The 26,986-nt window shown below is 49.4% G+C and overlaps 1 protein-coding gene across 1 annotated transcript in view; it reads right to left on the reverse strand.

Moving 5' to 3' along the window:
* Positions 1–3,257: 3,257 nt before the first annotated feature.
* Positions 3,258–26,986, reverse strand: part of CCDC24 (coiled-coil domain containing 24) — an 83,627-nt gene continuing 59,898 nt past the window's right edge. The window contains exons 6-9 of the mRNA XM_082265026.1: positions 21,132–21,186; positions 4,706–4,775; positions 4,509–4,620; positions 3,258–3,795 (exon numbers count right to left, since the gene is read on the reverse strand). Coding sequence (XP_082121152.1) covers positions 3,342–3,795; positions 4,509–4,620; positions 4,706–4,775; positions 21,132–21,186 — 691 coding nt within the window. The 3' untranslated portion in view covers positions 3,258–3,341. The remainder of the gene's footprint in view (positions 3,796–4,508; positions 4,621–4,705; positions 4,776–21,131; positions 21,187–26,986) is intronic.

Below are 26,986 nucleotides of genomic sequence, written 5' to 3' on the forward strand. Positions count from 1 at the left end.
GTTCAACATTTTCAAACTGGAGCTGAATGGTACTTATAAAAGCTTCAACAAAGCTCGCTGTTTGTGCACGGCTCATATCAGGCTGATGTCTGTGTGACACCGACCTAAAGTGGGTGTAATCCTCAAACATGAAATCTGAAAAAAGGATATCCCTCTATAGTGTGTACTTGTCTTTGTCCAGAGCACTAAGTGTAATTTCTGTCTGCTGCCTCCTTCCTCTGCCATCTGCATGAGTCTCCTCCCCCTTCCTTCCCCTGCTATCTGCATGAGTCTCCTCCCCCTGCTATCTGCATGAGTCTCCTCCTCCCCCTGCTATCTGCATGAGTCTCCTCCCCCTGCTATCTGCATGAGTCTCCTCCTCCCCCTGCTATCTGTATGAGTCTCCTCCCCCTGCTATCTGCATGAGTCTCCTCCCCCTGCTATCTGCATGAGTCTCCTCCCCCTGCTATCTGCATGAGTCTCCTTCCCCTGCTATCTGCATTAGTCTCCTCCCCCTGCTATCTGTATGAGTCTCCTCCCCCTGCTATCTGTATGAGTCTCCTCCCCCTGCTATCTGCATGAGTCTCCTCCCCCTGCTATCTGTATGAGTCTCCTCCCCCTCCATCCTCTGCTATCTGCATTAGTCTCCTCCCCCTCCTTCCTCTGCTATCAGCATGAGTCTCCTCCCCCTCCTTCCTCTGCTATCAGCATGAGTCTCCTCCCCCCTTCCTCTGCTATCTGCATGAGTCTCCTCCCCCTCCTTCCTTTGCTATCTGCATGAGTCTCCTCCCCCTCCTTCCTTTGCTATCTGCATGAGTCTCCTCCCCCCTCCATCCTCTGCTATCTACATGAGTCTCCTCCCCCCTTCCTCTGCTATCTGCATGAGTCTCCTCCCCCCTCCATCCTCTGCTATCTACATGAGTCTCCTCCCCCTCCTTCCTCTACTATCTGTATGAGTCTCCTCCCCCCTCCTCTGCTATCTGCATGAGACGGCTTATGGTAGAGAAATGAACATTCAATTCAAGGGGCAGCAGCTCTGATGGAAATTCCTGCAGTCAGCGTGCCAATCGCACGCTCCCTCAAAACTTCCCACATCTGTGGCATTGTGCTGTGTGATAAAACTGCACATTTTAGAGCGGTCTTTTATTGTGGGCAGCCTAAGGCACACCTGTGCAATAATCATGCCGTCCAATCAGCATCTTGATATGCCACACCTGTGAGGTGGATGGATTTTCTTGGCAAAGGAGAAGTGATCACTAACACAGATTTGTGAAGAATATTGGAGAGAAATCGGCCTTTTGTGTACATAGAAAAGTCTTCGATCTTTGAGTTCAGCTCATGAAAAATGGGGGCAAAAACAAAAGTGTTGGGTTTATAATTTTTTTCAGTGTAGATCAGAAAGACAAACCCATGAAGGGGTCTTTGGGTCACACCTGTGGGGTCATCACTACCCCAGAACTGTACGGTATCCTGTGACAAGCTCCATGTGTTGCACATTATGCGGAGGAGGAGGAGCTCCAACACCTGGATCCAATGAGTGTCCCAAGCAACATTACTGATTGGCCCCTCGTCTTCTGATCGGGGGGGGGGGGGGGGGGTTCTTGCTGCACCACCTCCAGGGCACAGATCCAGAAGTCCAGTAATCTCCCTGTATAGAGGGGTCATCCATCACCAGACACCAGAAAAAGGATTGCTGGGAGTGGGAGGGGTTTATTTGGGAGTCCTCGCAGCTCTCTCTGCCAGTATCCAATCACCTGAAGGCGTATAAGCCGCCATCTAGGACTAAGCCTGGGTCCTCTACAATAATGAAAACTCTGCACTTTACATTTTTTATTGTTATTTGAGGATCATTAAACAAAATAAATACCAAACAAAAATAGCAATTTTTAAAACTGTCAACACTGGGTACATGATTGTGTGTACTATCTCTTTAATTCAGGACAAAGATAGTGCCAGCGATTAACTCTCCCCACCCCCGTACACTCTGCACTGTGGGAGGAAATGTGTGGCTGGTTGCTATGGGTAACAACACGCGTGTGCAGTTATAGTAATGTGAGCGATAAAACGTTTTCTCACCTTTCCCAGTTTATCTTCCTGGAGGTGATTAAAGCTGAACTCCGGGTGCAAAACTTTATTCAAAATATATTCCTCAAACACTACAATGAATATAAATCCTCATTGTGTGCATGAAATGCCTTCGCAGCATTGTCACAGTGCTGTGCCCAGTGGGCTCCACCCACTACAGAAGGGGGCGGCGACCAGACCGGTCACTCTGGGCAAGGAGAAAGCAGAAGTGTGGGAGGGGCCCACAAGGCTCCACCTACTTCATAAACTAAAGGAGGGGCAGAGAGAAGACCAGTCCACCCCCCCCCCTGCACAAGGAGAAAGCAGAGCTGTAGGAGGGGCCCAGCAGGCTCCACAAACTACAGGAGGGGCGGAAACTAGACTGGTCTCCCTGCAGAAGGCGAAAGCAGAAGTGTGGGAGGGGCCCAGGAGACTCCACCCACTACATAAAATAAAGGTGGGGCAGAGACAAGACCAGTCTTCTCATAAGGAGAGAGAGAGTACAGCTGTGGGAGGGACCCAGAAGGCTCCACCCACTACAGGAGGGGCTGAGACAAGACCAGTCACCTTGCACAAAGAGAGAGAGCAGAGCTGTGGGAGGGGCCTGGCAGACTCCACCCTCTACAGAAAACTACAGGAGGGGGGCGGAGTTGACCTGTCCCCCTGCACAAGGAGAGAGAACATAGCTGTGGGAGGGGCCAGGCAGGCTCCACCTACAGAAGGGGATGGTTACAAGATCAATCACCCAGCACAAAGAGAAAGCAGAGCTGTGGGAGGGGCCCAACAAGTGCCACCCTCTACAGAAAACTAGGGGGGGGAGGGGCGGAGACAGGACCAGTCCCCCTGCACAAGGAGAGGGGCAGAGCTGTGGGAGGGGTCCAACCGGCTCCATCCACTACAGGAGGAGGCGGAGACAAGACCAGTCATCCTGCACAAGGAGAGAGCAACTAGAGCTGTGGGTGAGACACAGAAGGCTCCACCCACAACAGAAAACTACAGGAGGGGGCGGAGACAAGACCAGTCACCCCGCACAGGAAGAAAGGGCAGCAGTGGGCGGTCTTTATTACAGGAAGTCTCACCCTGGATTAATGCACAGATCTGGAAGAAGATTCCGGAGGAAGTCACATGACCGATGGATTTATTGTCCCGGAGTTCAGATTAAACATTCAGAGTCGGTAGAATTGTTCTTTGTCGGAGGAATTGCATTGAGTCATGTGACTGCGATTCTCCTACTCTGACGCCCATCTGGCCGATGCACCGCCTTGTGCTCCGCCCACTCTCAGATGTTCCGTTTCCGATCACGGTGGAATGTTTGGCACCTTTGCCCTCACCCTGCGGAATGCTGGCGCAGAGTTGGCACTGCTGGGTGGTCTATGAGCCGGGGGAGGGGCCGGAACATACAGAGTGTCAGGTGGCTTGACTCCATGTGTAGACTGGCTGCTATCTGCAGGGACACAGTTTATGGTGGACAGGCCGGTACTCCGACCAGCGGCGTACACCTGGGACAGGCGCTCCAGGCTGCCAGGTGCATTAGCAGGTTTATGGGGATGATGTGAGCCCAGTTCTTGTCCAGCAGAGGGAACCCTTCCTGGACCCCTTGGTGGGGGTGGGGTGGAGCAGATGGCTTCCTGCGTCCTCCTCGCTGCCATCTTCAGTTTCAGGTGTGGAGGGCACGGCGTCAGCTTGTACCGGTGTAATTCGGAAGATTCCGGTGTCTGCGGAGGATCCCCCAACAAGTCTCTCCTTACAGACCTAAGGAACACGGAAAGCACAAAATTAGGGGACATCATTAGATAGACATCATTAGGTGACACATCACATCATTAGGGGACATCATTAGGTGACATCATTAGGAGGACATCATTAGGTGACATCATTAGGTGACATCATTAGGGGACATCATTAGGTGACATCATTAGGAGGACATCATTAGGGGACATCATTGGGGGACATCATTAGATAGACATCATTAGGTGACACATCACATCATTAGGTGACATCATTAGGAGGACATCATTAGGTGACATCATTAGGGGACATCATTAGGTGACATCATTAGGAGGACATCATTAGGGGACATCATTGGGGGACATCATTAGGTGACATCATTGGGGGGACATCATTAGGCGACATCATTAGGGGGGACATCATTGGGGGGGACATCATTAGGGGACATCATGTGACATCATTAGATAGACATTAGGGGACATCACTGGGTGGACATCATTATTGGACATCATTTAGGGGACATCACCTGGCCGGGATTCCTCCTCCTGTCACCTGGCTGGGACCCCCCCTCCCCTCACTTGGCTGGGCCCCCCCCCCTCCCTTCACCTGGCTGGGACCCCCCCTCCTCTCACCTGGCCGGGATTCCTCCTCCTGTCACCTGGCTGGGACCCCCCCTCCCCTCACCTTGCTGGGTCCCCCCCTCCTCTCACCTGGCTGGGGACCCCCCCTCCTCTCACCTGGCTGGGGTCGTGCTCCTGGCAGACGCCATCTTGGTTGATTGTACAGGTGACACCACCTGCGGATCGGTCTGTAGATCTCTCTCGATGATCCGTCTCTCCTCCTTCAGCTCTATAAAGAGAGAAAAAGTGAGGAACATTTCACCGTGGGATAGAGGCCAGGCGATTGGTGGCATTTCTGTGACACATCCACCTACCTGTCAGAGAAGGTTCCGGGGGCGGAGTCTGGATCTCCTCGGCATACAGATAATCTTCTTCCAGGAGTTCCTGTATAGAGAACAGGAGGAGACGTCAGATCCCGAGAGATACACCCCATCACAGGGGGCTGAACAAATAACTGATCTGGTTACCCCTAGCAACCACACCGGCTCTCTGTCTAGAGCATTATGGGAGAACAGAATAAAGAATCTGATTGGACGTTATGGAGAAGAAGAAAAGTTCATTCTTCACCCTTGTCTTCCCCGAACACATCGAATGTAAAAAGGTTCCCAATTATTAGAGACTTTCCCTGCCGACACGTTCCGGGACATTTATAGCTGCAGCAGATAGTCCCGTCACTCCCCGAGCTCAGGGACACTAATAGGGGGGTACAGGGAGCCCCCCATACCCAGCCTGGGCTCCCTGCTGACCCAAAGGGGCCACCTCAGTGCAGCATCATAGGGGACCCATCATTTCTAATCACCACCCAGGGATCAGAGGAGAACAAGATGCTCTGTGCCCCTCCATAAGCCACTGATTGGATGATGAGGGGTCTGGGGACGAAAGTCTATGTGTGCGTTTCTGCCCAATCAGTACAGGAGCTTCTCTTCTCCTAAAAAGCTGGGGCCCCAAATGACACCAAGGAACCCCATATCTGGATTGACTCCTCTTTCCCTTACATCAGGGGTCCTCATCACAGTGCTCCCGTACATCAGGGGTCCCCATCACAGTGCTCCCCAACATCAGGAGTCCCCATCACAGTGCTCCCCTACATCAGGTGTCCCCATCACAGTGCTCCCCTACATCAGGGGTCCCCATCACAGTGCTCCCCTACATCAGATGTCCCCATCACAGTGCTCCCCTACATCAGGTGTCCCCATCACAGTGCTTCCCCTACATCAGGTGCCCCCATCACAGTGCTCCCCCTACATCAGGTGCCCCCATCACAGTGCTCCCCCTACATCAGGTGCCCCCATCACAGTGCTCCCCCTACATCAGGTGCCCCCATCACAATGTCCCCTTACATCAGGTGCCCCCATCACAGTGCTCCCCCTACATCAGGTGCCCCCATCACAATGTCCCCTTACATCAGGTGTTCCCATCACAGTGCTCCCCTACTTTAGGTGTCCCCATCACAGTGTCCCCATACATCAGGTGTCCCCATCACAGTGTCCCCATACATCAGGTGTCCCCATCACAGTGTCCCCATACATCAGGTGTTCCCATCACAGTGGCGTCCACATGGAACCCCCTCCTTAATACCTGACTGTTTTTTGGAGTGTTACCTGCCCTATGTTTGCTATATACTGCTTATAGGAGGAATAAACCCTCCCCCTTTCTGACATTTGACAGACTTTGAAGTGCTACCTGCCTCATGCTCTCTACATGCTGCTTACAGAGCCTATAATACATAGGACCTTTAAGATATCCTATTGTTGGGATGCTCCTAATTGGTATGGCTGTATACCATCTGCATAGACATATTAAGCAGCCAGTCAGGCCTTGAATATGGAGACTGAGATATATATACATGCTTTAATAGTGAAACTTCAAATCACTGCTGTCAATCGGGGCAACTATATAGAAATTATATCTACTGTTACTGTGGACACTTTCTTGCGTTCCGCTTTGCCTGCCACTGCCTGAGTCGCATTGGAAATATCGGACTGTCCTGGTCTCTCTGGCCCTGAGGAAGCCTCATGCGAAACGCGTCGGCTTGCTGGGGACCCTCTTTTGACCGTGCTCCACCTGAGACCCCAACGTCATCTTCTTATACAGGCTATTAGCTCTCCTTTGTTGGGAAGTATTTCAAATTTGCGACTTCATGTATTCATTTTAATTATGTTTGATATGGGCAATTATGCTCATGCACTGTTTTTAACTTGTACAATAAAATTATCTTTTTAGTTTTATTTGTGTTGTGGTTGTGATCCTTCTCCTCCCATCGGCCTGTAAAGCCCCATCTTTTTTCTATTTTTGCATATTCCCATCACAGTGCTCCCCTACTTCAGGTGTCCCCATCACAGTGCTCCCCTACATCAGGTGTCCCCATCACAGTGCTCCCCTACATCAGGTGTCCCCATCACAGTGTCCCCCTACATCAGGTGTCCCCATCACAGTGCTCCCCTACATCAGGTGTCCCCATCACAGTGCTCCCCTACATCAGGTGTCCCCATCACAGTGTCCCCCTACATCAAGTGTCCCCATCACAGTGCTCCCCTACATCAGGTGTCCCCATCACAGTGTCCCCCTACATCAGGTGTCCCCATCACAGTGCTCCCCCTACATCAGGTGTCCCCATCACAGTGCTCCCCTACATCAGGTGTCCCCATCACAGTGTCCCCCTACATCAGGTGTCCCCATCACAGTGCTCCCCTACATCAGGTGTCCCCATCACAGTGTCCCCATCACAGTGCTCCCCTACATCAGGTGTCCCCATCACAGTGTCCCCCTACATCAGGTGTCCCCATCACAGTGCTCCCCTACATCAGGTGTTCCCATCACAGTGTCCCCCTACATCAGGTGTCCCCATCACAGTGCCCCCTTACATACAGTGTCCACCTACATCAGGTGTCCCCATCACAGTGCTCCCCTACATCAGGTGTCCCCATCACAGTGCTCCTCTACATCATGTGTCCCCATCACAGTGTCCCCCTACATCAGGTGTCCCCATCACACTGCTCCCCTACATCAGGTGTCCCCATCACAGTGCTCCCCTACTTCAGGTGTCCCCATCACAGTGCTCCCCTACATCAGGTGTCCCCATCACAGTGCTCCCCTACATCAGGTGTCCCCATCACAGTGCTCCCCTACATCAGGTGTCCCCATCACAATGTCCCCCTACATCAGGTGTCCCCATCACAGTGCTCCCCTACATCAAGTGTCCCCATCACAGTGCTCCCCTACATCAGGTGTCCCCATCACAGTGCTCCCCTACATCAGGTGTCCCCATCACAGTGCTCCCCTACATCAGGTGTCCCCATCACAGTGTCCCCCTACATCAGGTGTTCCCATCACAGTGTCCCCCTACATCAGGTGTCCCCATCACAGTGCTCCCCTACATCAGGTGTCCCCATCACAGTGCTCCCCTACATCAGGTGTCCCCATCACAGTGTCCCCCTACATCAGGTGTCCCCATCACAGTGCTCCCCTACATCAGGTGTCCCTATCACAGTACTCCCCTACATCAGGGGTTCCCCATCACAGTGCTCCCCTACATCAGGTGTCCCCTATCACAGTACTCCCCTACATCAGGTGTCCCCATCACAGTGCTCCCCTACATCAGGTGTCCCCATCACAGTGCTCCCCTACTTCAGGTGTCCCCATCACAGTGCTCCCCTACTTCAGGTGTCCCTATCACAGTGCTCCCCTACATCAGGTGTCCCCATCACAGTGCCCACCTACATCAGGTGTCCCCATCACAGTGCCCACCTACATCAGGTGTCCCCATCACAGTGCTCCCCTACATCAAGTGTCCCCATCACAGTGCTCCCCTACATCAGGTGTCCCCATCACAGTGCTCCCCATACATCAGGTGTCCCCATCACAGTGCTCCCCTACATCAGGTGTCACCATCACAGTGTCCCCCTACATCAGGTGTCCCCATCACAGTGCTCCCCTACATCAGGTGTTCCCATCACAGTGCTCCCCTACATCAAGTGTCCCCATCACAGTGTCCCCCTACATCAGGTGTCCCCATCACAGTGCTCCCCTACATCAGGTGTCCCCATCACAGTGCTCCCCTACATCAGGTGTCCCCATCACAGTGCTCCCCTACTTCAGGTGTCCCTATCACAGTGCTCCCCTACATCAGGTGTCCCCATCACAGTGTCCCCCTACATCAGGTGTCCCCATCACAGTGCTCCCCTACATCAGGTGTCCCCATCACAGTGTCCCCCTACATCAGGTGTCCCCATCACAGTGCTCCCCTACTTCAGGTGTCCCCATCACAGTGCTCCCCTACTTCAGGTGTCCCTATCACAGTGCTCCCCTACTTCAGGTGTCCCCATCACAGTGTCCCCCTACATCGAGTGTCCCCATCACAGTGTCCCCCTACATCAGGTGTCCCCATCACAGTGCTCCCCTACATCAGGTGTCCCCATCACAGTGTCCCCCTACATCAGGTGTCCCCATCACAGTGCTCCCCTACATCAGGTGTCCCCATCACAGTGCTCCCCTACATCAAGTGTCCCCATCACAGTGCTCCCCTACATCAGGTGTCCCCATCACACTGCTCCCCTACATCAGGTGTCCCCATCACAGTGCTCCTCTACATCATGTGTCCCCATCACAGTGTCCCCCTATATCAGGTGTCCCCATCACACTGCTCCCCTACATCAGGTGTCCCCATCACAGTGCTCCCCTACTTCAGGTGTCCCCATCACAGTGCTCCCCTACATCAGGTGTCCCCATCACAGTGCTCCCCCACATCAGGTGTCCCCATCACAATGCCCACCTACATCAGGTGTCCCCATCACAGTGCTCCCCCACATCAGGTGTCCCCATCACAATGCCCACCTACATCAGGTGTCCCCATCACAGTGCTCCCCTACATCAGGTGTCCCCATCACAATGCCCACCTACATCAGGTGTCCCCATCACAGTGCTTCCCTACATCAGGTGTCCCCATCACAGTGCTCCCCTACATCAGGTGTCCCCATCACAGTGCTCCCCTACATCAGGTGTCCCCATCCATCAGGTGTCCCCCTACATCAGGTGTCCCCATCACAGTGCCCCCTTACATACAGTGTCCACCTACATCAGGTGTTCCCATCACAGTGCTCCCTACATCAAGTGTCCCCATCACAGTGCTCCCCTACATCAGGTGTCCCCATCACAGTGTCCCCCTACATCAGGTGTCCCCATCACAGTGCTCCCCTACATCAGGTGTCCCTATCACAGTACTCCCCTACATCAGGTGTCCCCATCACAGTGCTCCCCTACTTCAGGTGTCCCCATCACAGTGCTCCCCTACATCAGGTGTCCCCATCACAGTGCCCACCTACATCAGGTGTCCCCATCACAGTGCTCCACTACATCAAGTGTCCCCATCACAGTGCTCCCCTACATCAGGTGTCCCCATCACAGTGCTCCCCTACATCAGGTGTCCCCATCACAGTGTCCCCCTACATCAGGTGCCCCCTTAAACGTGCTCCCCTACATCAGGTGTCCCCATCACAGTGTCCCCCTACATCAGGTGTCCCCATCACAGTGCCCACCTACATCAGGTGTCCCCATCACAGTGCTCCCCTACATCAAGTGTCCCCATCACAGTGCTCCCCTACATCAGGTGTCCCCATCACAGTGCTCCTCTACATCAGGTGTCCCCATCACAGTGCCCACCTACATCAGGTGTCCCCATCACAGTGCTCCCCTACATCAGGTGTCCTCATCACAGTGCTCCCTACATCAGGTGTCCCCATCACAGTGCCCACCTACATCAGGTGTCCCCATCACAGTGCTCCCCTACATCAAGTGTCCCCATCACAGTGCTCCCCTACATCAGGTGTCCCCATCACAGTGTCCCCCTACATCAGATGTCCCCATCAACGTACTCCCCTACATCAGGTGTCCCCATCACAGTGCTCCCCTACATCAGGTGTCCCCATCACAGTGCTCCCCTACATCAGGTGTCCCCATCACAGTGCCCACCTACATCAGGTGTCCTCATCACAGTGCTCCCCCTACATCAGGTGTCCTCATCACAGTGCTCCCCCTACATCAGGTGTCCTCATCACAGTGCTCCCCTACATCAGGTGTCCCCATCACAGTGCCCACCTACATCAGGTGTCCCCATCACAATGCCCACCTACATCAGGTGTCCCCATCACAGTGCTCCCCTACATCAGGTGTCCCCATCACAATGCCCACCTACATCAGGTGTCCCCATCACAGTGCTTCCCTACATCAGGTGTCCCCATCACAGTGCTCCCCTACATCAGGTGTCCCCATCACAGTGCTCCCCTACATCAGGTGTCCCCATCACAGTGTCCCCCTACATCAGGTGTCCCCATCACAATGTCCCCCTACATCAGGTGTCCCCATCACAATGTCCCCCTACATCAGGTGTCCCCATCACAGTGCTCCCCTACACCAGGTCGCTCATCAAGGCATATTTGCATAACTCCTCCCACTGCTTTCATTAGGAATGAGGACTCTTAAGAGGAGTACTGGGGCGGGTGCTGTGATGTTTTCAGAAAGCTATGTACCGCCCCCTGCCGGTCCCTCCCACCAGCAATGATCTGCCTGCATTGCATAGAGAAGCACAGAGACGCGGTGATGACATCATTGGGTATAAAATAAGGAATGGAATGAAAATGGAAAGATTTTATAAAAGTGGAGTAAATCCGAATTATGAATCTGTGCTGACAGGGAAATATATAAAAGGTCTTAGCGGGAGATACTGCGAATATCTTCTAAACCTGCGCTGTGTCGGAGATATTCCCTGCGGCTGCAGCCAGTGCAGACGATTCACTAAAGGCAAATAGACGCTGCACTCTGCAGTTGCACTCATTTCCCCGGAGATCAGAGAATGAGTTGAAGCTTCACTTTGTAAAGAACACCCAATCAGGTGCAAGGAAAATAAAAACCAGCCCACGCATGCACATGATTTACTAAACTTCCCCTCACTTACTAAGATCCGGGGAAATGAGTGCACATTGCAGAGCGAACAGTCTGTTTACCTTCAGTAAATCCCCGCCCCCGTGATCCCGCCAGCGCATGCGCAGTATCTGTACATCCAGGGATCACTGAGTGCGCCATCAATGCACAGCGCTGTGTCATGATTCTGTGTGTATGTGTGGGAGTGATGTCACTGCAGCCCGGCCAATCAAACAGCCAGACAGCGTGAACCTGGAAGGAAAACCAGGAGAAGATGAAAGCGCCGGCAGCGGTGACAATACGCCACTGGAGGGCGCCATTCAAAAGGCAAATCTGTCATGTGCTAGTACAGGGGTTGGCAACTTCCTGGCCCGCCGCCACTAAATGTCCGGCCTGTCAGTGCATGTGATGAATTCACAGCCCACGGATATTTTACCCACTCCGCACCCACGCTATAACCAAAAGACGGCAACATGTTCATCCTCCCGGAAACACGCCCCCCGTACGCGCATCAGGGAAATTCTGTGATGGCCGTGTCCCTTGGACAGCCAATCACGGATCATGGTGAATGGCCAATCACTGCGACTGTTTACCATGTGATCGTCTCATCCAATGAAAGATAATTTCAAATGTAAACATATGTGATCATCTCTCATTGACGGCTCTCCTTCCCCACAGAGAGACCGCGCGAGGGAGAGCGATAACACAAGTGTTTTATCCATGCCAAATCAGTGCTCACAATGTCATCACTTTCCCAGTGTCATCAGTGCAATCAGTGTCCACAGTGTCATCACTTTCCAGTGTCATCAGTGCTCACAGTGTCATCAGTGCCCACAGTGCAATCACTGTCCACAGTGCTAACAGTGTCATCTGTGCTCACAGTGTCATCAGTGCCCTTAGTGCCCACAGTATCATCAGTGCCCACAGTGCAATCACTGTCCACAGTGCTAACAGTGTCATCAGTGCTCACAGTGTCATCAGTGCTCACAGTGCAACCAGTGTCCACAGTGCCATCAGTGCTCACAGTGTCATCAGTGCTCACAGTGCAACCAGTGTCCACAGTGCCATCAGTGCTCACAGTGTCATCAGTGCTCACAGTGCAACCAGTGTCCACAGTGCCATCAGTGCCCACAGTGTCATCACTGTCCACAGTGCCAAAAGTGGCCAGTGTCATCAGTGCTCACAGTGCCATCAGTGCTCACAGTGCCATCACTGTCCACAGTGCCATCACTGTCCACAGTGCCATCAGTGCCCACAGTGCCATCAGTTCTCACAGTGCAATCAGTGCCCACAGTGCCATCAGTGCCCACAGTGCCATCAGTTCTCACAGTGCCATCAGTGCCCACAGTGCCATCACTGTCCACAGTGCATTTAGTGCTCACAGTGCCCACAGGCCCCTCAAGTAGAGAAAGGTTGCTGACCCCTGTGCTAGTATGTGATACACCCCCGTAAATTATGGCGTGAGCCTGCAGGGGGACCAAAAAGTGGAGGACGTTATCACGCTGATGATGGGGGAGGGGGACCACAGAGGACAGAATACAAAATGTCTCTACAAGTGTGATGTAAGACTATGGCTAGGAAAGGGTTAAAGGGGGCGAGTAAAGGAATGACCCCAAATCTATGGAACATTTCTCTACAATGAATAAAGAACTGTGAAGTCCAGGGACATTTCAGGGACAATTCTGCTCATCTCAGAACACTCTCCTGTCATCTGCTTCCTCCTCTGATTGGTCATCCCGGAGATGCGGGGGGGGGGGGGGTATTTACTTAAACTGGAGAGTTCAAAATCTGGTGCAGCTGTACATGGGAGCCAATCAGCTTCTAGCTTCAGTTTGCTCAATTAAGCTTTGGCAATAAAAGCTGGAAGGTGATTGGCTCCCATGCAGAGCTGAACCAGATTTTACACTCTCCAGTTTTAGTAAATCATCCGATATCAGAGGTGGTGAAGAATAGGTTGTTCTGTGAAACAACCAGCAGAGGGCGACATGACTGCACAGATCGGACTCCATATCCATAGAATGATACACTATATCACCAAAAGTATTGGGACCCCTCTCTATATACACTATATCACCAAAAGTATTGGGACCCCTCTCTATATACACTATATTACCAAAAGTATTGGGACCCCCTCTCTATATACACTATATTACCAAAAGTATTGGGACCCCTCTCTATATACACTATATTACCAAAAGTATTGGGACGCCTCTCAATATACACTATATCACCAAAAGTATTGGGACGCCTCTCTATATACACTATATTACCAAAAGTATTGGGACGCCTCTCTATATACAGTATATTACTAAAAGTATTGGGACGCCTCTCTATATACACTATATTACCAAAAGTATTGGGACCCCTCTCTATATACACTATATTACCAAAAGTATTGGGACCCCTCTCTATATACACTATATTACCAAAAGTATTGGGACGCCTCTCAATATACACTATATTACCAAAAGTATTGGGACGCCTCTCAATATACACTATATTACCAAAAGTATTGGGACCCCTCTCTATATACACTATATTACCAAAAGTATTGGGACGCCTCTCTATATACAGTATATTACTAAAAGTATTGGGACGCCTCTCTATATACACTATATTACCAAAAGTATTGGGACGCCTCTCAATATACACTATATCACCAAAAGTATTGGGACGCCTCTCTATATACACTATATTACCAAAAGTATTGGGACGCCTCTCAATATACACTATATTACCAAAAGTATTGGGACGCCTCTCTATATACACTATATTACCAAAAGTATTGGGACGCCTCTCAATATACACTATATCACCAAAAGTATTGGGACGCCTCTCTATATACACTATATTACCAAAAGTATTGGGACACCTCTCTATATACACTATATCACCAAAAGTATTGGGACGCCTCTCTATATACACTATATTACCAAAAGTATTGGGACACCTCTCTATATACACTATATTACCAAAAGTATTGGGACGCCTGCCTTTACACACACATGAACTTTAATTACCTCCCAGTCTTAGTCCGTAGGGTTTAATGTTGAGTTGGCTCCACCCTTTGCAGCTATAACAGCTTCAACTCTTCTGGGAAGGCCGTCCACAAGGTTTAGGAGTGTCTATGGGAATGTTTCACCATTCTTCCAGAAGCGCATTTGTGAGGTCAGGCACTGATGTTGGACAAGAAGGCCTGGCTCGCAATCTAATTCATCCCAAAGGTGTTCTATCAAGTTGAGGTCAGGACTCTGTGCAGGCCAATCAAGTTCCTCCACCCCAAACTTGCTCATCCATGTCTTTATGGACCTTGCTTTGTGCACTGGTCCAATCATTTGGTGAAGGGGGGATTATGGTGTGGGGGTGTTTTTCAGGGGTTGGGTTTGGCCCCTTAGTTCCAGTGAAGGAAACTCTTAAGGCGTCAGCATACCAAGACATTTTGGACAATTTTATGCTCCCAACTTTGTGAGAGGAGTTTGGGGATGGCCCCTTCCTGTTCCAACATGACTGCGCACCAGCACACAAAGCAAGGTCCAGAAAGACATGGATGAGCGAGTCCTGACCTCAACCCGATAGAACATCTTTGGGATGAATTAGAGAGGAGACTGTGAGCCAGGCCTTCTCATCCAACATCAGTGCCTGACCTCACAAATGCGATTCTGGAAGAATGGTGAAACATTTCCATAGACACTCTCCTAAACCTTGTGGACAGACTTCCCAGAAGAGTTGAAGCTGTTATAGCTGCAAAGGGTGGGCCAATTTATCCCTACGGACTAAGACTGGGATGCCATTAAAGTTCCTGTGTGTGTAAAGGCCGGCGTCCCAATACTTTTGGTAATATAATGTATATAGAGAGGCGTCCCAATACTTTTGGTAACATAGTGTATTTAGAGAGGCGTCCCAATACTTTTGGTAATATAGAGTATATAGAGAGGGGTCCCAATACTTTTGGTAATATAATGTATATAGAGAGACGTCCCAATACTTTTGGTAATATAATATATATAGAGAGGCGTCCCAATACTTTTGGTAATATAGTGTATATAGGGAGGCGTCCCAATACTTTTGACAATATAATGTATCTTAGGTCACCCCACCCCATCCTATTTCAAGTTATAGGTGGGAGGTGCAAAATCCACAGGAAATGACTGATTTTACCCGAATGTCGAGAATATTACTAATCATCTGTTGTTACATTTCTTCTCTGACATGTTACTGTATTCTGTAACAAACCTGTTCCCATATTGTCTACATTACACTAATGTCCCCTCCCCCATAGTCACACACTATTATTATTATACATTTATATACCTCTGACATATACTGCAGTGCTGTACAGAGATCACTGAGCCAATCACATCAGTCTCTGTACCAGAGGAGCTTACACTCTAATGTCCCCTCCCCCACAGTCACATTAGTCCCTGTACCAGAGGAGCTTACACTCTAATGTCCCCTCCCCCACAGTCACATTAGTCTCTGTACCAGAGGAGCTTACACTCTAATGTCCCCTCCCCCACAGTCACGTCAGTCTCTGTACCAGAGGAGCTTACACTCTAATGTCCCCTCCCCCACAGTCACGTCAGTCTCTGTACCAGAGGAGCTTACACTCTAATATCCCCTCCCCCACAGTCACACACTATTATTATTATTATACATGTATATAGCTCTGACATATACCGCAGTGCTGTACAGAAATCACTGAGCCAGTCACATCAGTCTCTGTACCAGAGGAGCTTACACTCTAATGTCCCCACCCCCCACAGTCACATCAGTCTCTGTACCAGAGGAGCTTACACTCTAATGTCCCCTCCCCCACAGTCATATCAGTCTCTGTACCAGAGGAGCTTACACTCTAATGTCCCCCCACAGTAACATCCGTCTCTGTACCAGAGGAGCCAGTGAAAAGTCTAAGGGTCAGACATGGTAAACTCCCGGCTTACGTTGCTCCGTGCCTGAAGATGCTTCGGCAGTGGCGAGTGACGGCGGAGGAAATTAAGTCTCTTCCTAGGAAGGCCCTGGATAGAAGGGTTGTTGAATTTGCCTTTAGCGAGCCACTGGCCTTGAGGGATTGTCCAGGCCCTGTTATGAGGGAGGGTCTGCGTTTGATTAATCTGGAGAGAATCCCTTTGAAGTTTTGGGATTTGGCCTGGCTCTCGTTCCATGGCAGACTCTATGTGAAGGGCAACTTGAAGCGTCGCTCTGCGGAGAACCGTGGTTGTCCAAGAGTGGAGTGTGGAGGTGTGGAGGAGACGATGGACCATTTCTTGCTTCAGTGACCCTTCAATATAGAAGTCTATAAGGGGGTGGGTGGGGCTCTGGGTATCCCTTTCCTTTCTTGATTGAGTTATGCGGAGTGGTCGTACGGGTCTTTTGAGACGCATCAGGATTTTGATTTTGAGACACTTTTTTTATTTAGCTTAGTAGTCCGTTACTTCACGTGGAATGCACGGTGTCAGGCTTCCACTCGGAAAAAAGTCTTTCCTATCGAGGTGGTGGTGCACAACATTCTGGGTGAGGTTGGGAAGATTCGGGGTCTTGAGGAGGACAGGTGACGCACGGGAGCCTAGACAATGGCGTGGAGGAATGTCAGGTCCCCGCAGCTGCTGTCTGTCAGTCTCTGGGTGTGCGGCTTTTCTTTCTCTCCTTTCAGACCCCCGAGATTTTTATAAAATCTGATTTTTGAAAAAGGGCTGCCTGCATGGGATAAATTTGTAATCATTTCTTAGCCTGAGGGGGTGTTTAGGTGGAGGTTAGGGCTTTGTTGTGCATAGTAATATTAATGACATATATCTTTGTTTATATATTTGGTTCTATTTATGTTTTCTGGCAAAAAAGCTAGTTTGTTTTTTTATGCTGAAGTAAGGCTCCGTTCACATCTAGGCGTTTTGGGGCGTTTTTGGGGAGTTTTTCTGCTCTAGGATCAGCTCCCAAAACGCCCAACAAGACAAATCCTATTCATTTCAATGGCTCCTGTTCACATCTGAGCGTTTTGACGCTGTAAGCAAAACGCCCAACGCTCAAAAAAGTACACGAGCTTCTTTTTGGGCAGATTACAGGCGTTTTCCATTGGTTTCTATTCAATCTAAAAACGCCTGCACAAAAAACGCCTGTAAAAACGCCTGTAAATCGCGGTAAAAATCGCGGTAAAAATCGCGGTAAAAAACGCTACGCTCAGGTGTGAATGTAGCCTAAGCTACTTTTTGTTTGTTTATATCATTAATTTATTCTGTATATATGTAAATATGTTTTCATTATGTTGTATGTTTGTAAGATTTTAAATAAATAAAAATGTACACTCTAATGTTTGGCTGTGTGGCTGATATTCATCTGACGAAGAGGGAGTGGAGGTGCGGCCCCTCCTCCTGTTCTCTTGCCGCCGAGCCATACACTGGAGTTGCGGTACTTTTTTATGGCATGGTAACCTGTTGGCTGATTATTAAGGTAGAAATGGGGAGACATCTCCAAGGGGGGAGGGGGGGGCAGGACCTGCGACTGATCAACATCTATGGGCCCCAGACAAAGTGGGACAGGAAATCCCTCTTCATGAAGATCAAGCCTTTTCTTTTTACAGCACAGCAATTTGTCTTCAGTGGTGATTTCAACACAGTCACTAGGACTAAGGACAGGAAAGGTACCAGAACCAGGCTGAACTGTGACAGCTTTTTTTTTTATGGGTAGGTGTGTACCGCGCTCAGGAAAAATTAAATAAATATTTATTTATTAACTAAATTAGTGGTGAACTTAAATGCAGCTGTTCAAAATGGTAGTGACCAAATCTGTTAAAGTGCAGTGCAAATACAGCGCAAAGATAAGTGAAATAACTAATAACAATATTTTGAATTTTCTAGAATGCAGCTGTTCATAAATAGTGGTACCCAAAATTCATAAATATGAGAAAAATATATCACAGCGCAAACAATAATGTATGATAGTAAAGTGATTACGTTCTACTTAAAAGACTCATAAAGTGCACCGTGCAATTGTGTGCAAAAATTGGGGTGTAGAAACCATATAAACATATACTATATAAATATAGTTAAAATATATAAATATAAAGTGCCAGTCCAGATGTAATAGTTGTTTAAGATCTCAGTAGATGATAAGATGTACACAGTCCCAAAAGATGTCTCACAAAGGTGCTGGAGTGCCAGGAAGAAAGTGCACAAAACATGCAATCTTTTGTGGTGCAGTGAGCCAGTGCCGGACCTCCCCCTTTGGGTGTTCACTTACCGGACGATGGTGACCCCTATGCTGTATAGCAATAGAGATCGACAAGGCTTATGTCCTAGTAAGGAACCGGCTATTACAACTCCTCCAAGGCGAATGTATCTCCACAGATGTAAATGCCCCGATACATGTATTGGAGAAAAGGATGCTCATATAGTGTAAATCCGATAAAAGGTTTTTTATTGTGCAAAATAATGAAAATACACTCACATTTCGTTGCTTAGTAAAAGGCATATAGGTTAAAAATCTCGTCCTTCCTGGTAGCAGGTGCCGCTAGAACGCCCCGTGGTTTCGGCGTGCGTTCCACCGCACCGGAAGTGACGTATCGCTAAGCTTTTTTTTTTAACTCAAATAGCTAGAGAGGCCGGTCTGGTTGATGTGCACATTCACTGCTGCCCAGACGACAAGGGATTCACTTTCGCAATCGATTCCTTCTTTAGGAGGCTGGAGAGTGGACCGTTTGCAGGGTGCCTTTGAGCAATCCTGGTGAGCGGTTGTGGCCTATGCTGATGACGTTTCTGTTTTTATCTCCAGGACAGAGGAGGTGGAGGAGGTGGTTTTGGTGATGGAGCAGTTTGCTGAGGCATCTGGCTCAAAGATCAATCAGGATAAGAGTGAAGTTTTCTGGATGGGAGAGGAAGGCGATAGCTTTGAACCTCCTGGACATCCTCCCAGAGCCCCGGCAGGAATTTAAAGTTTCAGGCATCAAATTTGGTCCCAGCGATTACAGCCTTGCAAATTGGTAAAGCAGGCTACAAGATGCTGATGCCAAGGTTGCCAGCTGGAAGGAATGGAAACTCTCTTACAGGGAAAGCATTGACCTGAATAAAACTTATCTGATCCCGGCATTTCTGTATGTCAGCTTTGTTTTGCCAGTGTCTCCCTATGCAAAGATCTACACCTGTTTCTTCCACCTGTTATGTCATTAAGAGGTCTGTAATCTATCTTCCCAGGCAGATGGATGACCTAGCTATGGTCAACCCGGTGGTATTTTTTTCTCTGATGTTTTTGAAACATAATTTTGGCAACATGCTGGCAGAGAAACCGCCTGGGAGGGGTTGGTATTTTTCAGTCCTGGTTTAGGTATTTTCTGCGAAGCTGGGAGAATGGTGGGCCAGTGTAAAGTCTGAGGATCCAACCTGGTAAGCTCCCCACTTACGTTGCTCCGTGCCTGAAAATGCTTCCGCAGTGGCGAGTGACGGCAGAGGAAGCATTTTGGCTCTGAGGAAGAGGGTCCTCCCTCGAAACGCGTAAGCCACATCACGCTATCACGCTATCCAGCAGCAGAGAAGTGTCCTGGAAGCGAGCGGTGCCCATTTCCTATATGCTTGTTCATATGCTACGTTTGTGAGTATATTGTACGCCACCCTTCTTTGATTTTAATAAACTTTTAAGTGGTAATGCACAAGGTCGGTGCGCACTTCTCTTGTTGTTTTCTTGTAGTGCCTTTTGGATACCCTTGGTCCTGAGGGGGGCAGCAAGACCACTTCTTTTGTGTCATAAAACCGCCTAGAAGATTCACCTTCCCGCATACCACTTGAGCGCAGGAGAGATATTGTTGTTTTTTGGAAGTTAAGTCTCTTCCTGGGAAGGCCCTTGAGAGGGTTGTTAAATCTTCCTTTAGCGATTTTAGCCCAAGCCCTGTTATGAGGGAGGGTCTGCGTTTGATTAATCTCATGAGAATCCCTTTAAAGTTTCAGGATTTGGCCTGGCTCTCGTTCCATGGCAGACTCTATGAGAAGGGCAACTTGAAGCATCGCTCTGCGGAGAACTGTGGTTGTCAAGAGTGGAATGTGGTGGTGTGGAGGAGAAGATGGACCATTTCTTGCTTCAGTGCCCCTTCAGTATACAAGTCTTTAAGCAGGTGGGTGAGGCTCTGTGTATCCCTTTCCTTTACCGCTTGAGTTATGCAGAGTGGTCGTACGGGTCTTTTGAGACGCATCGTGATTTTGAAACACTTTTTCTAGTTAGCTTAGTAGTCTGTTACTTCACGTGGAATGCACGGTGTCAGGTTTCCTTCCTGTTGGGGTGGTGGTGCACAACATTCTGGGTGAGGTTTGGAAGATTCGGGGTCTTAAGAAGGACAGGTGGCGGCCGGGAGCCTGGACAAAGGAGGAATGTCAGGTCCCCGTAGCTGCTGTCTGTCAGAAAGAAAAGCCGCACACCCAGAGACTATTCACATCCTCTAGAGAGTTAAAAAGATCAGATTTTTGTAAAAAGGGTGCATGCATGGGATAAATGTGTAATGGTTCCTTAGCTTGAGGGTGTGTTAGGTGGGGGTTAGGGCTTTGTAGTGCATTATAATAATAATAATAATAATAACATATATCTTGGTTTGAATATTTAGTTCGGTTTATGGTTTTTTTTTTCTGGCAAAAAAGCCAGTTTATGTTTTATGCTGCAGTAAGCTCTTATTGTGTTTGTTTACATATCATTTATTTATTCTGTATATATGTAAATATGTTTTTATTATGTTGTTCCTTTGTAAGATTTTTAATAAACAAAAATTTACACTCTAATGTCCCCTCCCCCACAGTCGCTCAGCCCCTCCTCCCATTAAACACATACAGGTGAGTGATGGGTCCCAGGGTCACTTACCTGCAGGTTGGTGATCTCTCTCTTCAGGGACTGACACTCCTCCTCCAGCAGGGATCTGGGAAGAAGAAGCTCAGAGTCACTCACATGTGGAATTATTCTGTAAACAGATTTTTAGCTCCTCTGATTGGCCCAATCACAGAGGACATTCATTGTACAATCTGCACATATCATGGTGAGCGGCGGCGGTCATCCATATGGCGAGCACTCAGAACGCAGCACTCACATCAAACACACCAAATTCCCCTTTTTATGAGTTTTCTGGAAATAGATTCTGTGCAGTTTACAGTCCCGGAGATATCAGTAAATGTTTCCTTATTCCAGGCCGGACACACGCCATGCTGATAGGAAGAGGCAGGAGAGCATCATTGTCCTGTACACACCGGCACACAGACCGCACAGGCACACGGACCGCACCAGCACATGGACCGCACCGGCATACCGACTGCATCATCACACGGACTGCACCGGCACACAGACCGCGCCGGCACACAGACCGCACCGTCACACAAACCGCATCAGCACACGGACCACACTGGCACGCGGACCGCACCGTCACACAGACGGCACCATCACACAGACCACACCGGCACACGGACCGCACCAGCACACGAGCCGAACCGACACACAGACTGCAACGACATACGGAACGCATCGACACGCGGACCGCACTGGCACACAGACCACACTGACACACGCACCTTGCCGGTACACAGACCACGCCGACTTAAGGGTCGCACTGACATATGGACCACACTGACACACGGATCTCACCGGTACAAGGACGGCAACGACACACAGACTGCACCGACACACAGACTGCACCGACACACAGACCGCACCAAAACATGCCGCATCAACACATGGACTGCACCGTCAGTCAACACACAGCCATTAATGTCTAAACCGCTGGCAACAAAAATGAGTACACCCCTAAGTGACAATGTCCAAATTGGGCCCAAAGTGTCAATATTTTGTGTGGCCGCCATTATTTTCCAGCACTGCCTTAACCCTCTTGGGCATGGAGTTCACCAGAGATTCACAGGTTGTCACTGGAGTCCTCTTCCCCTCCTCCATGATGACATCACAGAGCTGGTGGATGTTAGAGACCTTCCCCTCCTCCACCTTCTGTTTGAGGATCCCCACAGATGCTCAATAGGGTTTAGGTCTGGAGACATGCTTGGCCAGTCCATCACCTTTACCCTCAGCTTCTTTAGTAAGGCAGTGGTTGTCTTGGAGGTGTTTGGGGTCGTTATGTTGGAATACTGCCCTGCCCCCCAGTCTCTGAAGGGAGGGGATCATGCTCTGCTTCAGTATGTCACAGTACATGTTGGCATTCATGGTTCCCTCAATGAACTGTAGCTCCCCAGTGCCACCATGCCTGACTGTAGGAAGACACACTTGTCTTTGTACTCCTCACCTGGTTGCCCCCACACACGCCTGACACCATCTGACACCAAATAAGTTTATCTTGGTCTCATCAGAGCACAGGAGATGGTTCCAGTAATCCATGTCCTTAGTCTGCTTGTCTTCAGCAAACTGTTTGTGGGCTTTCTTGTCCATCATCTTTAGAAGAGGCTTCCTTCTGGGATGACAGCCATGCAGACCAATTTGATGCAGTGTGCGGCGTATGGTCTGAGCACTGACAGGCTGACCCCTCCCCCACCCCTTCAACCTCTGCAGCAATGCTGGCAGCACTCATACGTCTATTTCCCAAAGACAACCTCTGGATATGACGCTGAGCACGGCACTCGGCTTCTTTGGTCATCCATGGTGAGGCCTGTTCTGAGTGGAACCTGTCCTGTTATACCGCTGTATGGTCTTGGCCACCGTGCTGCAGCTCAGTTTCAGGGTCTTGGCAATCTTCTTATAGCCTAGGCCATCTTTATGTAGAGCAACAATTATTTTTTTCAGATCCTCAGAGAGTTCTTTGCCATGAGGTGCCATGTTGAACTTCCAGTGACCAGTATGAGAGAGTGAGAGCGATAACACCAAATTTAACACTAATAAGTCACATGACACCGGGGAGGGAAAATGGCTAATTGGGCCCAATTTGGACATTGTCACTTAGGGGTGTACTCACTTTTGTGAGATACTGTAACTATAAACACAATGTATTACAATGTATCATTTCCTTCTTTTACATCAAAGGAATGAACTTTTGTGTGTGAGGTCAGTTTAACCACTTAAGGACCGGGCCTTTTTCTGACACTTGTTTACAAGTTAAAATCAGTAATTTTTGCTAGAAAATTACTTCGAACCCCCCAACATTATATATATTTTGTTTGAGTAATCAAGGAGATCCCACCATAGAAGGTCATCTATTCTAAGCCTCAAAATACCAACCTAATCGCTCTCTTCGTTCCTCTCACAACCTCCTGCTCTCTAGCTCCCTCATCACCTCCTCCCACACTCACCTCCAGGACTTCTCCAGAGCCTCTCCAATCCTATGGAACTCCTTACCCTTATCTGTCCGATTATCTCCTACTCTATTAGCTTTTAGACGATCTCTGAAAACCCTCCTCTTCAAAGAAGCCTATCCTACCCACACCTAACAAATATACCTCCATTTTCCCCATCAGCCCATCCCCCAGGGTTATTGCCTTTTGTTTCACTTGACCCTCCCTTCTAGATTGTAAGCTCAGGGCCCTCTAATTCCTCCTGTATTGAATTGTATTGTAACTGTATTGTCTTCCCTCACATTGTAAAGCGCTGCGCAAACTGTTGGCGCTATATAAATCCTGTATAATAATAATAATATTCCCCTCCCCCGATATAAGGGGTTAAACTTCTTTAGACGATGCTGAGAAGGCAGAAAAACATTGGCTGAACCCGGTGAATCTGGCAGGTCTCCCCGCGCTCCTCTCTCCGGCGCAGCGCTTCCGATTCTTGGAAAGCCGCAGCTCTCTGGCTCGGCGTTTTGTTGGACAAAGCAGAAACAGATGCGGCCAGCAGTGAAATCCCAGCGGGCCGGAGCCGAGCGCCGTTTTCACCGGATCAGCACTTTTCCCTAACAAAACGCAAACAAAAGAACAAAACACATCCAGGCTGGAGGCCCCCGGGGCCACTTCCTACTACTGAGGGGGGCGGGGGGCCCCAGACGGCGACGCTTACTGAACGCAGCCAGATGTCCTGACAATGAATTCCATGAAACATAAACTGGAAGAGGAAAGCGATGATCCATGACCGCATTCCGCACTTCTGTCCTGCAGCACCGGGGTCCTCCGCTCACATCCTGGCCAGGACATGATCTGCATGGAGTTTGCATGTCCTCTCTATGATTGTGTGGACATGCTGGTGGGATAAATGGCCTCTAGTAGGTGAGGTAGGGCCAGTGCTGTATTTTGGCCTAGGCCTACAAGGCCCAGGCCTAGGGCGGCACTTTGCAGGGGGGCATCAAAAAAGCCACCCCCCCCCCTTCCACCTGAGACTCTATTGGCCACTGGTTGCTACAGCCGCCTCTCTCACCCCCTCTCTATCTCGCTCTCTCTTTTACTCACCCCCTCTCACCCACCCCCCTATTGCTCTCTCTCTGCCCCCCTCTCTCTCACCCCCCCCTCTCTCTCTCATCCCCCTCTCCCATCCCCCACTCTCTCTCTCATCCCCCCTCTCTCTCTCATTCCCCTCTCTCACTCATCCCCCCTCTCATCCCCCCTCTCATCCCCCTCTCTCATTCCCCCCCTCTCTCTCATCCCCCTCTCATCCCCCCCCCCTTTCACTATCTCATCCCCCCTTTCTCTCACCCCCCCCCCTCATCCCCCCTCTCTCTCTCCCTCCATCCCTCACCCACCCCCTCTCTCTCTCCCACCCTCTCTCACCCCCCTCTCATTAGATCTCAGGGGTTCATGCTGGGACTTGTAGTCCTTCAGTTTTGGAGGGAGTCATATCCGTTAAAAAAGGAGTTGGGCAAATTTACATGGGGGGGGGGCACACAATTTTAGTCTTGCCTAGGGCAACAAAAAACCAAAATACACCACTGGGTAGGGCCCTTAGATTGTAAGCTCCTTGGGGCAGGGGCTAATGTGATGCCTGGAGTTTGCATGTTCTCCCTGTGCCTGTGAGGGTTTCCTCCAGGTACTCCGGTTTCCTCCAACACTCCATAGACATGCTGGTAGGTTAATTGGCTCCTCTCTATATTGGCCCTAGAATGTGAGTTAGGGACCTTAGATTGTAAGCTCCTTGAGGCCGGGGACTGATGTGAATGTGCAATGTATATGTAAAGTGCTGTGTAAATGGACGGCACTATATAAGTACCTGAAATAAATAAAATGATAAAAATCGAATAATAATGAGAGAACTTTGTCCCGGTTTCATCTCACTCTCTCCTGTGGAAGATCTCCGCCATGGATGACGTCTGTGCAGATCCCTCCACTGGCTGTTTATCCCATTACATGCCGAATGTAAAGGGGTGGGGCTGTGACTTGGATCGGGGAACGCGCCGACACATTCCGCCAAAAACACAAACCGACGGCTCCGGATTTTACTGTGTTTTGGCCGGAGATGTAATTATAACAATAATAGATTTCCCAAAAATAAAACCCTGAACTCCGAACTCTCCGCCCAAATAATGAATAGATTCCAATTTATGTCACGCCTAAAAATCGCGTACGCTCGTGGAATGGCGACAAACCGCGGTACTTAACCATGTGAGGACCGGAAGGCCATTCTTAAGCCTCGTACCGATTGTCGGCCGTAAATATTCGGCCGACGACCGATCGGCCGATTGTAGGCTTGTTAGTATGATGCTTCCGACAGTCGACAGCGCATTTTCGGCCGAACAGAATCTGTCGTGCAAGCATTAAAATTTTTGTTGGCCGTCACCAGAACGGCCGATTGTTCGCCAGTCAGTACAGATTTCGGCCGACAGACAGCAGATTAGCAAGACTGGGCATGCTCAGAAAAGAAAAAAGACAGGGAAAGTTAACCATCACATGACATCACTTCTGCAGTCGGCTGTTGTTGGCCGACAAAATTTGTGTGCAGTCTTTTGCAGTTTTCAACAGACACGACAGCCCTGGACAAAAGATGGCCGATCGTTCTGCCAACGATCGGTACGTGTGTACGAGGCTTTACTGTGTACATGTATGTCGCTTTGTGTAGCAGTTAGTGTGGGCGCGTGTGCACCACTGGAAGTACGCGCGGATTGTCTACAGGGGGAGCCAATCAGCGGGTCCAGCAGCCACGATGTCCACCAGGCACCCGCGACCACTCCCCATGGAGACAGAACGGCGGTTTGCCGATGTAAACACAGCAGAGCGCTGTTCTGTCAGCGATCCTCTTATTTAGGAACACAGATCTCTGTATTCATCCAGTGAGCCCATCCCCCTCACAGTTAGAAAGCACCCCTAGGGATACATTTAACCCTTTGATCGCCCATGGTGTTAACCCCTTCCCTGCCAATGTCATTAGTACAGCATATTTTTAGCACTGATTACTGTAGGAATGTCACTGGTCCCCCCAAAAATGTCAGTTAGGGGTCCGATCTGTCCGCCGCAATGTCGCAGTCCCACTAAGAATCGCAGATCGCCGCCATTACTAGTAGAAAAAAAAATAAATAAAATCTTTCACCTAGTTTGTAAACGTGATAACTTTTGCGCAAACCAATCAATATACACTTATTGGGATTTTTTTACCAATAATATGTAGAATACAAATTGGCCTAAAATGATAAAAAATTAGATTTCTTACATTTCTTTTTTATTGAAAATGTTTTATAGCAGAAAGTAAGAAATGCTTTTTTTTATCAAAACTGTCGCTCTTTTTTCATTCATTCAGCACAAAAAGGTGATAAAATACCACCAAAAGAAATCTCTGTGGGGAAAAAAGAACATCAATTGTATTTGGGTACAGCGTTGCAC

This window comes from Pelophylax lessonae (assembly GCF_965119305.1).
Source record: "Pelophylax lessonae genome assembly, chromosome: 8".
Taxonomy (NCBI): domain Eukaryota; kingdom Metazoa; phylum Chordata; class Amphibia; order Anura; family Ranidae; genus Pelophylax; species Pelophylax lessonae.